The sequence below is a fragment of the Phaethon aethereus genome, assembly GCF_964289735.1.
Source record: "Phaethon aethereus genome assembly, chromosome: 2".
NCBI lineage: Eukaryota > Metazoa > Chordata > Aves > Phaethontiformes > Phaethontidae > Phaethon > Phaethon aethereus.
In genome coordinates this window covers 20,530,927-20,545,851 of record NC_138582.1, presented here as the reverse complement: position 1 = coordinate 20,545,851, position 14,925 = coordinate 20,530,927, and the positions used below count along the sequence as shown (strand labels likewise).

Genomic DNA, 14,925 nt, shown 5'->3' with positions numbered 1-14,925 from the left:
GTAAATCAATATGAGCTGTGTGTGAGACAGCCATCTGAGAGCAGAGAGGGAAAGCGGCATGAAGTAGCAAACCTGTGGGGCTTTGCAAGTCACTCTCACCTCCCGCTGCTGTCTCCACCCTCGGTACGTTGTGACTCCTCCTGGAAAACAGTGATGCTGAAGTCTGCCTGGACTGGATCAGCTCAGTCCCGTGCGGTGCGTTAGCCCGCTGGCAGTGCAGGAGGGCTCTGCTTTCCCTGCCGCCGCCTCCTCCTCCTCCTCTTCACTGGGGAAAGCTCCCAGCTCCACATGCTGTGTTTTCATGAATGCCTCGAACCAGCTATGAGAAAACAGCTTTTTAACCCATGCAATGAGCTGGAGTCCTTGAGGGATTAGCCTCTCTGGTAATTCAGTTTACAAAGACTGAAAGTCCAGGTTCTTTTGGGTCAGTGGAGGACAGTAGAAGAATGGGACTGTGATTACATGGAGAATGTGCTCTGGGACTACAGCTCACCCACGCCCTGCTCCACTCACCCTTCGGCAGAGGACTGTGGAGAACATGTGCTGAGACCAAGTGCTGGGCAGAAGCAGCAGTGGGCTGATGAAGATGGAGAATGGCACAGGGGATGAGCAGAACCAAACTGGGCTGCCACTATCAAGCCAGGAGATTGTTACAGCCGAACACCAAGTGGTTACCATCCTCTTGGTCCTCCTCATCTGTGGACTGGGCATCGTGGGCAACATCATGGTGGTTTTGGTGGTCCTCAGAACCAAACACATGAGAACTCCCACTAACTGCTATCTGGTGAGTCTGGCTGTGGCAGATCTCACGGTACTTGTGGCTGCAGGACTACCCAATATCACAGAAAGCCTCTATAGATCCTGGGTGTATGGCTACATGGGATGTCTCTGCATCACATATCTCCAGTACCTAGGGATCAATGCTTCTTCTTTTTCCATCACTGCCTTCACCATTGAGAGATACATAGCCATCTGCCACCCAATCAAAGCTCAATTCCTATGTACTTTTTCAAGAGCCAAAAAGATCATTATTTTTGTCTGGGCTTTCACCTCCATATACTGTATGCTCTGGTTTTTCTTGCTAGACCTTAATACAGTAGTCTATGAAGACACTACTGTTGTGTCCTGTGGCTACAAGGTGTCCAGGAGCTATTACTCTCCTATCTACATGATGGACTTTGGTATATTTTATGTTGTGCCAGTGGTATTGGCAACAGTCCTCTATGGCCTGATTGCTAGAATACTGTTCCTGAACCCCATCCCTTCGGACCCAAAAGAAAACTCTAAGACATGGAGGAATGATGCGGCTCACCAAAGCAAGCCTGTGAATTCCAAGATGACTAACAGGTGTTTCAATAACACTATTGCTTCTCGAAGGCAGGTAGGAATAGCAGTTTGAAATGCCTTTCTGAAACCTAAACCCCACTTGTTTTAGAGCTCACTAGTCTAAGTCTGTGGAAGGGGGTAAAATATATTCTCCCTTTTTGCTAAGTAGTCAAGCTGAAATTCTGTGATACATAAACACATGTGTATAAATATGGGTTTTTTTCTTGCCTATTCATTATTACCTACTGCAAGGACTGAAAAACAAATAGTATTTTATTTCCTGTATCAAAAAACAATTAGGAAGTGTCAATAAAGGATGAAACATTTTTAACTCTAGTTTCTTTATATTACAGCCTGTTAGTAATCCTGCCAAATATACAAAATGACTCTTGAGTTATTTTTGAGATCTGAAGAGAAGAAACTAACCTGGGACTTTAGGAAACTTGAGGTTTTGTCCCAGCTAAGGCACTGTGTCAGTCTGCAAATGCAGTCAAGTTGTAACTTTTCCTGTCTCTAACTCTCCTGTGAAAAGTCTACTTAAGCAAGTCTGTATATAAAAGTGCTTTGGAAATCCTAAGTATCTTTGTTATTCTGTCTCTTGTAAAATATTTTTATGTATTGATGGCTCAAAACCAAGGCACAGGTTTGACTAGCTTCTTTTTATACCGTTAAATATGTATGCTGCAACGTGTAATTATACAAGTAGAATACAGTCGGTAGATTAATTTCTGGCTATTTGCAATACGCCGTACTGCCTCATACTCACGCAGCAGGTTGCACAGTCGGGTGCAGCGCTGAGAAACGCAGGGTGCACCACTTTGCAGCTGGCTCTCGGGTGCCGGCTCCGGGCCAGGCGGCTGGACGTGAGCTGGGGAAGCGATGCTCCGTGCCGAGGGGCTCGGCTCACAGCCCTTGGCAGCCGCTGCAAGGCACCCCGGGGGGCTGCGGTGCTGAGCGGGAGAGCCTCCCTGCACCGTGCGGCTCCCTCGGGAAACAAAGCCGAGCTGTGCACCCGGTCAAACAAGATGAGTGCCCCACCTTGGGTGATGGGTTGAACTTCACATTCTTCTTATTTTATGTAGATTGCTGCTGTTTAATGAGAGGGACCGTTTTCCCTTTTTACAGGGACGGCATTGATCTCAAAAGTTAACTGAGCTGCCTGCTAGAGCACGAAAGCTCGCAGAGGACTAGAGCCACACTTTGAAATGCACAGCTGAAACACGTGGGCTATGTTATATTTAATTATGTGTCTCCAGTTATAGCTAATAGTCAGATTAGAAGTGTTTAATTTTGGTTTTCTTTGTCCATTAATTAGTAGAAAAAGAAAATCTGCTTTCCAAGTTCTCAATATCACTTTAGTATATATGCTTGATTATGTTGTGCTTAGCATCACTTGAAAAACAGAGAAATCTTTTACATTGAGCATAGCTGAATGTGGATACTGTTATATTATGAAACCCAAAAGTGAGGATTATAATGTGATATCTTGTAAAGACAACAAGACTTTTTATAAAAGCCTAAATAACCTGATTGTTTAAAGCAGCATCATTATGAATAAATCTAGCATTTGCATATAGTACAACATAGGAAGGAAAGCAAGGATAGTGTGGCATTATTAGTAATATTTTTTATATAATAACAGCATGCAAAATATAGCCAGTGGTGAAAAATGGGAAAACACAAGTCCATATTCAAAAAAATCTGAAATCTCAATAGTTAATAAGACACACAACTGAAAATTTCCTGCTGCTCTGGCAGAGATATATAGAGCTGACAGTATAGTTTGGCCTCATAATGAGTTCCACTGTCATGTAAAACTGCCTATATGCCTTCTTGGAACTGTGCTTGCACTACAGTGATGGAGTTGCATACGATGTCCATCATGTGATCTGTAGAAAAAGTGACTGAAAATGTGGTGTATACTTCCTACTTCTGTGGCAGTTCTCATATTTATCCAAGAATATTTCTACAAAATGAAAATTATGCATGTTCCTGTGGTGGGTTGGCTCCAGCTGGCAGCCGACACCCACCCAGCTGCTTGCTCACTGCCCCCCACAGCAGGGCAGGGGAGAAAATGGGAAGAACAGGACCGAGAAAGCTCGTGGGTCAAGATAAGGACAGGAAGATAAATCAGTTAGTGAGACGGGCAATGCAGACTTGACTTGGTGAAAATTAACTTCATTTATTGCCAATTTATTGCCCCTTGTTGTAGCTACAAGTTACACTCAGTCCCTTCTGTGAGCCAACTGGCAGTGTGGGAGAGTTGCGATCAGGTTGCAGAGGTTTCTCTCTGCCACTCCTTCCTTTTCACTCTTTTCCTCTGTTTCAGTGTGGGTCGTCCACAGGCTGCAGTCCCTTCAGGTGGTGCCTGGTTTGCCAAGGAGTCCCTCCTCCTCCTCTGTCTTTGGTGCTCCCTCTGCTGTTTCTCACTCTTTTGTTCCCTTCTCCTCTCTCTCCCTCTCTCTTTCCAGCATTTTTGCCATTTCTTAAATATATTTTCACAGAGATGCTACCAGCTTTGTTGATGGGCTCAGCTGTGTCCTGTGGTGGGTCCACTGGATCTGGATGGAACCATCTGTGTCTGGCATGCGGCAGCCCTGACCCTGTTCTCAGCAAGGTCACCCCTGCAGCCACCCCACTGTCAAAATCTGGACATGGACATTCAGTACTGTTCCATTGAGTGGTTATGATTAATTATTATTATAATTAACCTATTATGAGCTCATATTTATATCATGTACCAGAATGAAACAGTAAGTTAGATAGGTTTCCTCAACCTTCATGAAGGTTTGACTCAGGAATTTCATAACTGTTTTTGACAATGATTAATCCAACATGACAGTATGTGAATTGATTTACCTACTTAGTCCGACCTGAGTTTCTTGACTAGTCTGGATTTAGTTTGACCCAGACTGCCTGGTCATACCATTGTCTTTAATTTTCTTGGGACTTCTCATTAACTGTTTTGAAATTCTTCCCTTGTTAAAAACAGTCAAAACTTGATTTTACCTGGGTAAGAAAGCGTTTTTTCTCCTACCTTGTCATATAGTGGCAGCGTTTTAGTTTAAGAGCACTATCTGAAGCAGTTTCCAACTCATGGCTGAAATAGATTCCATCATTCTGTTGTTTTTTTTAACCTATATTATTGTGCTAGCGTATAGTTATGTGTACTGTCAGCTTTGTGTTTCTATATCAGAATTAGTCTTCTATATACAGTCAATACTTTCTATTGTGAGTCATACAGCTATGCAATTTCAGTTGTTTTCTTCAAAAATGGCAATACATCATTTAGGTTTCTGGTATGAGAGTTAGCCCAGAATTAGAAGCTGATGGACTGAAAATGTGAAGACCGCTTGGAAACCATCCTGGATTCAACATCTAGGATGCTTCCTCACACCTGACAGCAACAGAAAGAGCAGGGCAAGAAAGGAACAACCTTGATATGCTGTCTAGAATAGCTCTACGCTCAGGGAGGAAGCAAATACAGAGTAAAATAACCATTTCCTCACAACTGTGGAGGACAGCCACCTGAGATGAGGCAAGGTGGGATGGGAAGCTCAGCAGTGAGATAAACAGGAGGGATGGAAGTGTCTAATACTGAAGAAGAATAGATGGACCTTATCCAGTTTTGTTAGATATTTTCAGTCTCTGACATAAACAGAGATAGCACCAGCATTGCAGGGGAAAAAAGTGGTCAGGTGATCAGAGGACTTTTGTTTTCAAAATAGAATGTCAATTAGATCATTCTATAATTTAGAAAGAAGGCCTGGAATATATATTCAAATGGTGAGTCAAGCCTATTTTAACATATTTTTCGTAGGAGTTGTCTAGGGATGAGCTCAGAATGAGGCTATATTACAACTCCAGTGAATGCAAATCAGCTCTTCCAGGTAGCAAGTGGTCCTCTGCTTACTTGTTCCATTCCTTGCCTTCACCCTTCCACCCACACAATTTAAAAGTCACTGAACTATGTTAGTTCTAGGAAATATTTATTTTGTTCCAATATTTGGAAAGCTAACAGGAAAAAAATCTGTTTGCTAAAAGATCAATACCCCCATATCAACAACCACCAACAGACAAAACCCCTTCAGGGCCCCCTGAAGTTTTTATTCAAACCACTGCAAGACAAAACTGAACAGGGAAGACAAGGAAAAACAACACATATAAAAAAATCAGTCCTTTTTTTTAAACATCAAAAGAGAGGGAAAGGCACAAAATAAGCTTTCTTTTCCCATAAATTATCTGTACTCCTAACACATCTTTGTTTCACTGAACAACACCTCTTATCACTGATATTGGACAACTACTGAAATTATGAGTTATGTGTTTACACTGCAAACTAAAGTTCTACCAAGGAAAGGAGCACCAATAGGTACCCATAGGATGTGTCAAACTCCATCCTTATATCCACTTCTGAAGAGCTAAATCAATCCCACTATTTTACAGAACTGTACTGGATAGCAGGGTGTGACAGATGTATTTTAAAGGTTTTCAAAAAGAAAAGTAGTTTAATTTGACAGTCAGGCACTCCTTCGTACATGGGAGTACATTTCCAATTCACTTTGTATTTTCCATCAAGATCCTGGTGTCCTAGAAGGAACAGAAACCAGTTCATTCTGCCTCTTCTTTGTCAGAAACTGAAAACAGCTGATCCAGTCTTTATGGAAAGCAGTAAGAGTCATTTATTGCCTTTGCAGAGATTTTGACCAGCCACTACAAGTCAGTAGGCAACACCTGACTTTCTCCTGAGGGAAGATCTCTGCCAGAAGGTGGCGAGATATTGGTATGCGTCATTTTCTGAGGGATCAATTTGTGCTCAAGGCTACGTTGTGGTAGCCCTGAGGAGTCAGCTAGTGTTTTTAGTATTGAAACATGTGGGTAAAACCTGCATAAAAGGTAAAAATGTTTTTAGTTCGTGACTTCAAGAAAAATCTTAAATACCTATTAGGTCTGATGGATCTGGTCATGACTGTGTTGAATGGGCTTTCAGCTATGCTTTGCAAAGGAAATAACAGTGCTAGACTGAAGTTTGTATATAACTGAACAATACTGTGGGACAGCATTTAACTGCCAATAGGGTGTCTCTGATAAAAAGTGGCATAATTTTTTTTGCAATAGAAGATTAGGAGAAAATGAAAAGGTGACTAAGAGTAAGAAGAGAAGCCTTTGACCACAGAGAAACTATAGAGTATTTCTGCTGAGCCATTTGCAACTGAGAAAACAGAGTGAAATAGTCCTGGTGTACATGTTTCCTCAAGTTAAACAGGAGGGAAGGTGAGAAAGCAAAATTTTCCAGCACGCTTCAGTTGAACGCAGGTCACAGTAGCTGAAACTTCAAAGTTTAACAGATGAAAGGTCAATATGATTAGAAGATGATATCATGAAAAAGAGTATCTCAATGACAGAGATTTCAAAGTCCCATTTACTTCATTCAGAGCCAAAGAAGGAACTTCAATGCCAATTCAATGTTAAGATTCGTTTAACAACTGTATGATGATTTGGACAGATGATCACAGGTCCCGAGGAAGTGAAGTTGATTTCTACCCACTCACTGGAAAATACAGACTACGAATTTGAAGCTCTCCAATTGAACACATAATTTGAACTTGTAAGGAATCCTGGACCTCATGAAGCACTGGGAAACTGTAATTGTGGCCATGGAACTAGGGTAAAAGCTGCATGTAATGGCAAGAAAGACTGAACATGAGCCAAAGGATCATGAGCCAACAAGGGATTTTGCCCCAGACCCCTCAGGACCTTAGATTAAAGAAATTTCCCTCCAATACTTTGTTATAATTTCACAGAATCACTGAGGTTGGCAGACGTCTCTGGAGATCATCCAGACCAACCTAGGGGTAGTACCACTTTCAGTGGCGTTGTGGTAGACTGAAAACATCTGGCTTGTTACCCTACTAGGTAACTGTTCTTCTGACACTTTGTTTTAGTTTATTCATTGCAGTTGCAAAGGCAGATGCAACAGTTTGATCTCTTACTTTTCAGGCATGGATATGATTGCATTAGCCTACCAGTTTGTGTCTTTGCTGTTCCAAAATGGCCTGTTACTGGTACTTGCAAACCATCCATATTGTTAGGTCTTCCAGAAAACATGTTCACTGACTGTACCCTAATCGAAATGAACAGCAGTTGAGCAAACACTAACTGCAGTTACAGGCATTTTTTGCACATAAATAGTAATGTATGTGCATAAATTTAATCTGGAAAACATACAGGTGGCTGTACCAAAGGTTTGACCAGATTGTCCATTACCAAAGTTGCAGACAAACCAAATTCAATACAATCAGCTCATTGCCTCTATCAAGCAGCAGTTCATATTCAACTTACATTCACACATGTTACAGCTTCAGCTTTACACATGCCTGAAATTCAAGGCATAATAATAATGTAATAAAACCTAATAATTCTTTAGTTTTTACTCACAGCCTTCCTTTCTGTATCTTTACACCATAAAGTACCATAAGTATAAAAATAAATCTCAACATTTCTTCTTCTTTGCTTTTTCATACCCAGCACCACCACAATTCCACTTCTAAACTGTCTTTGCTAACAGAAATAAAAGAAATAATGGTTCCTATTTGAACTTTGGAAGCCTTAGCCACTTATTTTATAGTTGCTGTTTAGGACAATGAATTCAGAGCAAATGTGTACCTGTGATGGTAAAAGGTGAAGGTTGATCACAGTTTCCCCTCTTATCCATTTTAGGCATTCTATTCCCAAGCCTTTTATTAAAAAGACAAGAGGGAAAGACAGGTTTCATTTCATGAATAGAAACTGTGTTATGCAAAGTATTCAGAGCAGATTTCACAATAAAGCAAAGGTTCACTAAGAAGTAACACTAACCAACATTAAGTGTTTCTTTACAACATACAGTATGAGGAAGAAGCTATTTCTGGCTTTTTTCTTTTTGTGTGTGCTTAATTTTGAGGGTCAATTTTTTAGGCGGGTCACCTGGTCATAGAAGGAGATCAGGTTGGTCAAGCAGGACCTGCCTTTCATGAACCCATGCTGGCTGGGCCTGATCCCTTGGTTGTCCTGCACATGCCCTGTGAGCACCCTCAAGATGAACCACTCCATAATCTCCCCCTGCATGGAAGTCAGGCTGACAGGCTTGTAGTTCCCTGGATCCTCCTTCCGACCCTTCTTGTAGACGGTCATCACATTGGCAAGGCTCCAGTCTTCTGGGACCTCCCCTGTTAACCCGGACTGCTGATAAATGATGGAGAGTGGTTTGGCAAGATCCTCTGCCAGCTCTCTCAGTACTCTTGGGTGGATCCCATCAGGCCCCATAGACTTGCGGGTGTCCAGGTGGCATAGCAGGTCCTGAACTGTTTTCTGCTGGATTATGGGGAGTTTATTCTGCTTTCCATCCCTGTCTTCCAGCTCAGGGAGCTGAATACCCTGCAGATACCTGGTCTGGCTATTAAAGTCTACAGCAAAGAAAGCATTAAGTACCTCAGCCTTGTCCTCATCCTTGGTGACAATGTTCACCCCATATCCAGTAGGGGATGGAGATTTTCCTTGGCTCTCTTTTTGTTGATAATATTTATGTAAAATCATTTTTTGTTATCCTTTATGACCGTGGCCAGATTGAGTTCTAAAGCCCAACCAAGCACAATAAAGAAAGATACTATTACATGCTTTTAAAACACCAGAGTGACTCTAAGGCACAGTAATTTACTAAGTATTACTATTACTTTTACCTATCAATGTAAGAAAGATTAGTATTCAAAGGAGAAGGAAGCAACTACCAAACTGTGAGTACCATGGTAATGAAAACATCTCGTAAAAGCACTTCCTTGAAATGACAAGGTTTTGGGGCAGAAAGGAAAAGGAGAATACTAGTTCAGAATTAGAATATTGTGAATCTCTTTAGTAAAATGTTTTTCAGAACATTCTCAGAAACCAAAAGATAGGGCTTGAAGAATGGTTGCATGCAGCCAGGAACACATTTAATCTCAAGAACTTTGCTGTCATTCAAAGTACCATTGAAATTTGGACTAAAATGGATTTGCTCGAAGCCTTTTAATCATGTTTTCAATCTCTTTAACTAAACATAATTTGTACTGTACATATAGGATACGCAGTGTACATCCACAAGAAAGGAGCAATCACTGTATGCTTACCTTCTCCTGACTAATGAATGAGGGTGCTAATGCCTCTGCTTTCAAGGAGCTTTGGTGTACGGTTACAGGTAACAAAAAGCAGGTTCTTCAAAAAGTTTATCCTCTTAGCACTCCACTGATGTCAAATAATTAGCCCCTCTTCAAATTATATTTAGTTATGTTTCCTGCTAGACCAACCTGATCTCCTAGGTCCTGCCTAGTGGATGAGGGAAAGGCTGTGGATGTTGTCTACCTGGACTTTAGTAAAGCCTTTGACGGTGTCTCCCACAGCATTCTCCTGGAGAAACTGGTGGCTTGTGGCTTAGACAGGTTTACTCTTCACTGAGTAAAGAACTGGCTGGATGGCCGAGCCCAGAGAGTTGTAGCAAACGGCGTTAAATCCGGCTGGCAGCCGGTCACAAGTCATGTTCCCCAGGGCTCGGTTCTGGGGCCTGTCTTGTTCAATAACTTTATCAATGATCTGGATGAGGGGATCGAGTGCTCCCTCAGTAAGTTTGCAGATGACACCAAGTTGGGTGGGAGTGTTGATCTGCTGGAGGGTAGGAGGGCTCTGCAGAGGGATCTGGACAGGCTGGATCAATGGGCAGAGGTCAACTGTATGAGGTTTGATAAGGCCAAGTGCCGGGTCCTGCACTTGGGTCACAACAACCCCACGCAACGCTACAGGCTTGGCGGGGAGTGGCTGGAGGGCTGCTCAGCGGAAAGGGACCTGGGGGTGCTGGTTGACAGCCGGCTGAACATGAGCCAGCAGTGTGCCCAGGTGGCCAAGGAGGCCAACAGCGTCCTGGCCTGTATCAGGAATAGTGTGGCCAGCAGGAGTAGGGAAGTGATTGTGCCCCTGTACTCGGCACTGGTGAGGCCGCACCTCGAATCCTGTGTTCAGTTTTGGGCCCCTCACTACAAGAAGGATGCTGAGGTGCTGGAGCGTGTCCAGAGAAGGGCAATGAAGCTGGTGAGGGGTCTGGAGAGCAAGTCTTATGAGGAGCGGCTGAGGGAACTGGGGTTGTTCAGTCTGGAGAAGAGGAGGCTGAGGGGAGACCTTATCACTCTCTACAATTACCTGAAAAGGGGTTGTGGTGAGGTGAATGTTGGTCTCTTCTCCCAAGTCACTAGCAATAGGATGAGAGGAAATGGCCTCAAGTTGTGTCAAGGGAGGTTTAAACTAGATATTAGGAAAAATTTCTTTACTGAGAGATTGGTCAAGCATTGGCACAGGCTGCCCAGGGAGGTGGTGGAGTCACCGTCACTGGAAGTGTTCAAAAAACATGTAGACATGGCACTTTGGGACATGGTTTAGTGGGTTTGGTGGTGTTGGGTTGACAGTTGGACTTGATAATTTTAGAGGTCTTTTCCAACCTTAATGATTCTGTGATTCTGTGATATGAAGTGATTTGAAAAAGGATATGGCAGTTTACGTAAGTGGACCAAACTCTCTTCTAAGCTATTTCTGCACAGTCCCTTCCATCCCAGTGAAGATTTTTGGGGTGGATAAAGAAGCAACTTTGGTCTAAATCATGTGTTTAGAAGCTGGGTTCATCTGTAAAGGTAAATTCAGGTGCAAAAAAATCCAGCGCATGTTTGCAGCATGTTTGGGTCAAAAACCCTGAGGGGTGCCTCAGCCTGCAGTGAAGTGACAAGCCCTCTTGTCGTGCTGGGGACAGAGCACTTTCTAAGAGCTGTTGTCATTTGCACATAGGTCATGCTCTGAGGTAGCTGAGCATGAAAAGCCACTGCCTCTGGAGACAGTTTAGGGAGGATTTACCAAGGAGCAAATAACTATCTCAACTCAGGGCCTCGTAGTGAGTCTCAGAGACGCAACCACACTGGTCAGATGGATCAGGTAACTAAATTTCTGCCTGGCAATAGAAAGCTTGTGCCATACGTGTGATTTTTGACAGCTTTGGAAGGACATGCACTGCAGACTGTTTAAAATTATGGTGAATTCTCCTCATTGTTCTGCACTGACTGAACCACTGAGACGTGCCACCAAAGAGGTGCCATCCATGGACACATGCTTCTGTCTCTTCTCTTGCACTGACTGTATACTCTGTGGCAGTGTATGGGTACATGAGTTGGATCATTGACCTGAGCAAACCAAAAACCAACTCTACAGAGAAGTTCTTAGTTTTCAGTTGGACCAGCAGTCTGATCTGGCTCACGCCCTCACCTTTGGAGGGTGGTGGTAACAAGATTTTTTTTTTAGTTGCAGTCACAGATTACTTTGGCTTCAGTTTATGTCAAGACCAGGAAATTGTGGAGTCTGAGCACTGCAAGACAATGTCTTACCTGGCATAAAGCCTGACGGTGCAAAGCTAACCTCTTGGCATTTTTAAACACATTCATACTTGGAGACTGAATTGATCTCAGCTCAGGGCACTTTGTGCTGTGACCATGATTTTTTTATCTGGTGCTAAGAGACAGTTCCAATATAGTGTCAAATCACAGCCTCAGTAGGCTGAACATGTCAGAAGTACAAGCTGGTGATGTTAGGTCGAAGGAAAACAAACATCAAGCTGCCACTATACATAAATTCAGCTAATAGTCTGCACACTACATATATATACGTCTTTGAGGCATATAGGATGCAGTCTCTTGAAGAGTAACAGCCTTTTTTTTTATTGATGTAAAGTATTAATCGTGTGACTAAAATAGCCCCTTTCTGACAGTAAGATCGATTTACTTCTAGTTCAACCCACGATTTAAACTCACAGCTGCACCATTGTGATTGTCTGAGCATTGTTCATTAAAGTCAGGCTCAGAAGAAACATAAATTGCCAATGATCAGTAGGTGTGATAACAGTCCCCGGCTGCGCTTCTGGTAGCGAAGTACTTTGATGCCTGTGTAGAGTATTATCCACTTGCCCTCTGAATGCCTGAGCTAATGCAACACATCTGTTAGTTGGGCTCAGTCCCATTGTTAATCCAAGCTCCACAAACTGTTACTTTCTTCCTTTAAATGTGGATTATTTTCCATGCTGAATGATTATTTTCAGTTGAATGGATTTGCTCAGTTTGGAGGCACAGGCTGGAGTTGAGCTGGAGGGAGGAGAAGCAGCAGGTGAGGAGTCCTGAGTCTTCCTCATCCAGAGCAGGTCAGTACTGGGTCACCTTGCTCTTTGCAGCCATGTCCGCAGGACCGGTCGTTTCAGAATTGGTTCAGAGACCTGGAAAAATCATCCTTTTAGCCACCTGAGACATTGACAGTTGCATTTTGCTCTATTATGATGATTGTTTGTGCACAGCAAAAAAGAAATGCAGTCTAGAAGTCATGAGGAAATGTATCAGTCAAGTGACAAAAAGGAGATAATCTTTCTCAGTCTCATTTTTTACTTCCACTGAACACAGCTGTAGGGATATCAAAAGTGAGGGTGAAGGGAGAATTATAGGATAAAATTGTAGCCTTTGAATGTGTACATTTGAAAATAGAGAGATAAAGATACATCAGTTTCTAGAGCAACTTTGTTCTTCATTCCATCCTTCTATAACAAAAACAACAAATTGGGTTATATATGTATGTGTCTTTCTAGATGGTTAGAAGCAAGTACATCCCTTAGGCAATGAGATGGCAGGCTTTCTATATAAAGAGCTATATAAAGCTATATAAAGACAGGAGAATTATATACTCTCTTATAACTTCAAACTAACAAACACACCTATAACTAGCATGCATTTATGAGTGATTTTAATGGAGTTATCTGTTTGTCCCCGTGGAAACAATTGAAACTCTTATTGATCTACATCTATCCTTTCTGCAAGCAATGGAATTATAACCCATACAGCCAGAATGCATCCTGTGGTTACAGGATTTGCTGTTTCATTGAAATATAACTTCAGGTACCCATTCAGAAGGAATAAAGCAAAGGTAACAAGAAGTTCTTTAAACTAATCTGTCGATAGGCAACAACAGTTTTACGTCAAGAAGAAAGGCAAAGAGTAAAAAAAAGAAAAAAAAAAGTCAAAAGAATCAGTTGTAGCTCACGAAAATCAGTGCCCATGCTTTTCAGTTCATGCACACACAGTTAACAAGGTCACCTCCTGACTTACATGAGGCTGTGCCACCGTACTATCCCACTGTCACATCTCACTGTACCTTCTACCTTGTTTATTAACATCTTTCAAACTTACTTTAATGTAGAGACTAGGGAATGCCATATTAAATTATTTAAAATTAAATTATTTACAAGACTTTTTAAAGCGGTTTTTTTTCTAATTTTTTTAATTATTTCTTGCTCATTTCATTTCAGCTATGCTGGGTATCCCCAAAGGTTTGGGTTTTTTTTCCTTTATTCAAAACAAATTTACACAATAGATGAAAGTTCTTATAATAATCAAGTTTTATTGCTAATCCTTTTTTTCCCTGGCTCTATAAACTTTAATTGATATTTCAGAGTAAACATCAAATAATGAAGATCTAATTAAATATTGAGAATTTGAGGAGTAGAAATAAATTATTTTTGCTTTTTTTTTTTGGCTTTTGGAAATTCTTTTAGGGTGGCTTTTAAAGCAGATAATCTAAATAGACTTCGGGTTCAATTACTCTACAGACTATACTAGTCTAAAGGAGGTAATAAAATGTGGTTGGAAAAAATGGTGTTAGATACCTTTTTTCTCCATGTAAATCCATACCTCCTTCCAGCTTCGAGAAGTTGCAAAGTTTAAGGTCTACAACAATTAGCTTACTGGGATGTGACCTGGAAAGAGTCACTTACCAAAAACTGGGAGGAATTTGGAGCCAGGTTTTTTTTGTCCTTTTTATTGTAGAGAACGTTTCTGAATCAAACATTGATCAGAAATTCCCAGCTGAAGAGTCTGTCTATAGTTTCTGTCTATAGTTTGGCCCTGGAGACGTAGAAATGCACGTGTTCCTTCCAAGATGAGTACTAACCTTCTGCCCCTCTTCTGTCTACCTCTCTGTTCACCCAGGTTACCAAGATGTTGGCAGTGGTTGTGATCCTATTCGCATTTCTATGGATGCCCTACCGCACGCTGGTCGTGGTCAATTCCTTTCTCTCCAGACCCTTCCAAGAAAACTGGTTCCTGCTATTTTGCAGAATCTGTATTTATTTAAATAGTGCCATCAATCCTGTAATTTACAATCTCATGTCCCAGAAATTCAGAGCAGCCTTCAGGAAACTCTGCAACTGCCAGCAGAAACAGGAGAAGAAACCTGCCAGTTACAGCTTGGCCTTAAATTATAACGTCATCAAAGAGTCTGATCACTTCAGCACTGAGCTAGAAGATATTGCTGTCACCAATACCTATCTGTCCTCTACAAAATTGTCCCTTGGTGATACCTGTTTCTCATCTGAGGTAAGAGTTAATGCATTTTAAAGTTCGGTGTAGAGATCTCATGAACCAGAGCATGTTCATGTGCTGGGCTAGCTTTCAGCTGGGGCAGCACAGTGAAGGACCAGGGAAGCCTGGCCGGTGACAGATGATACACCACCAAACAGGGCAT

General features: G+C 41.9%; 1 protein-coding gene across 1 annotated transcript; it reads left to right on the top strand.

Annotated features, from left to right (window-relative positions):
• Nucleotides 1-565: 565 nt before the first annotated feature.
• On the top strand, nucleotides 566-14,798 carry TRHR (thyrotropin releasing hormone receptor; the record flags this gene model as incomplete). Its single annotated transcript, XM_082015066.1, has 2 exons — nucleotides 566-1,381; nucleotides 14,391-14,798. The coding sequence occupies exons 1-2, from the start codon at nucleotides 581-583 to the stop codon at nucleotides 14,796-14,798; spliced, it is 1,209 nt and encodes a 402-aa protein (XP_081871192.1). The 5' UTR covers nucleotides 566-580.
• Nucleotides 14,799-14,925: the final 127 nt, after the last annotated feature.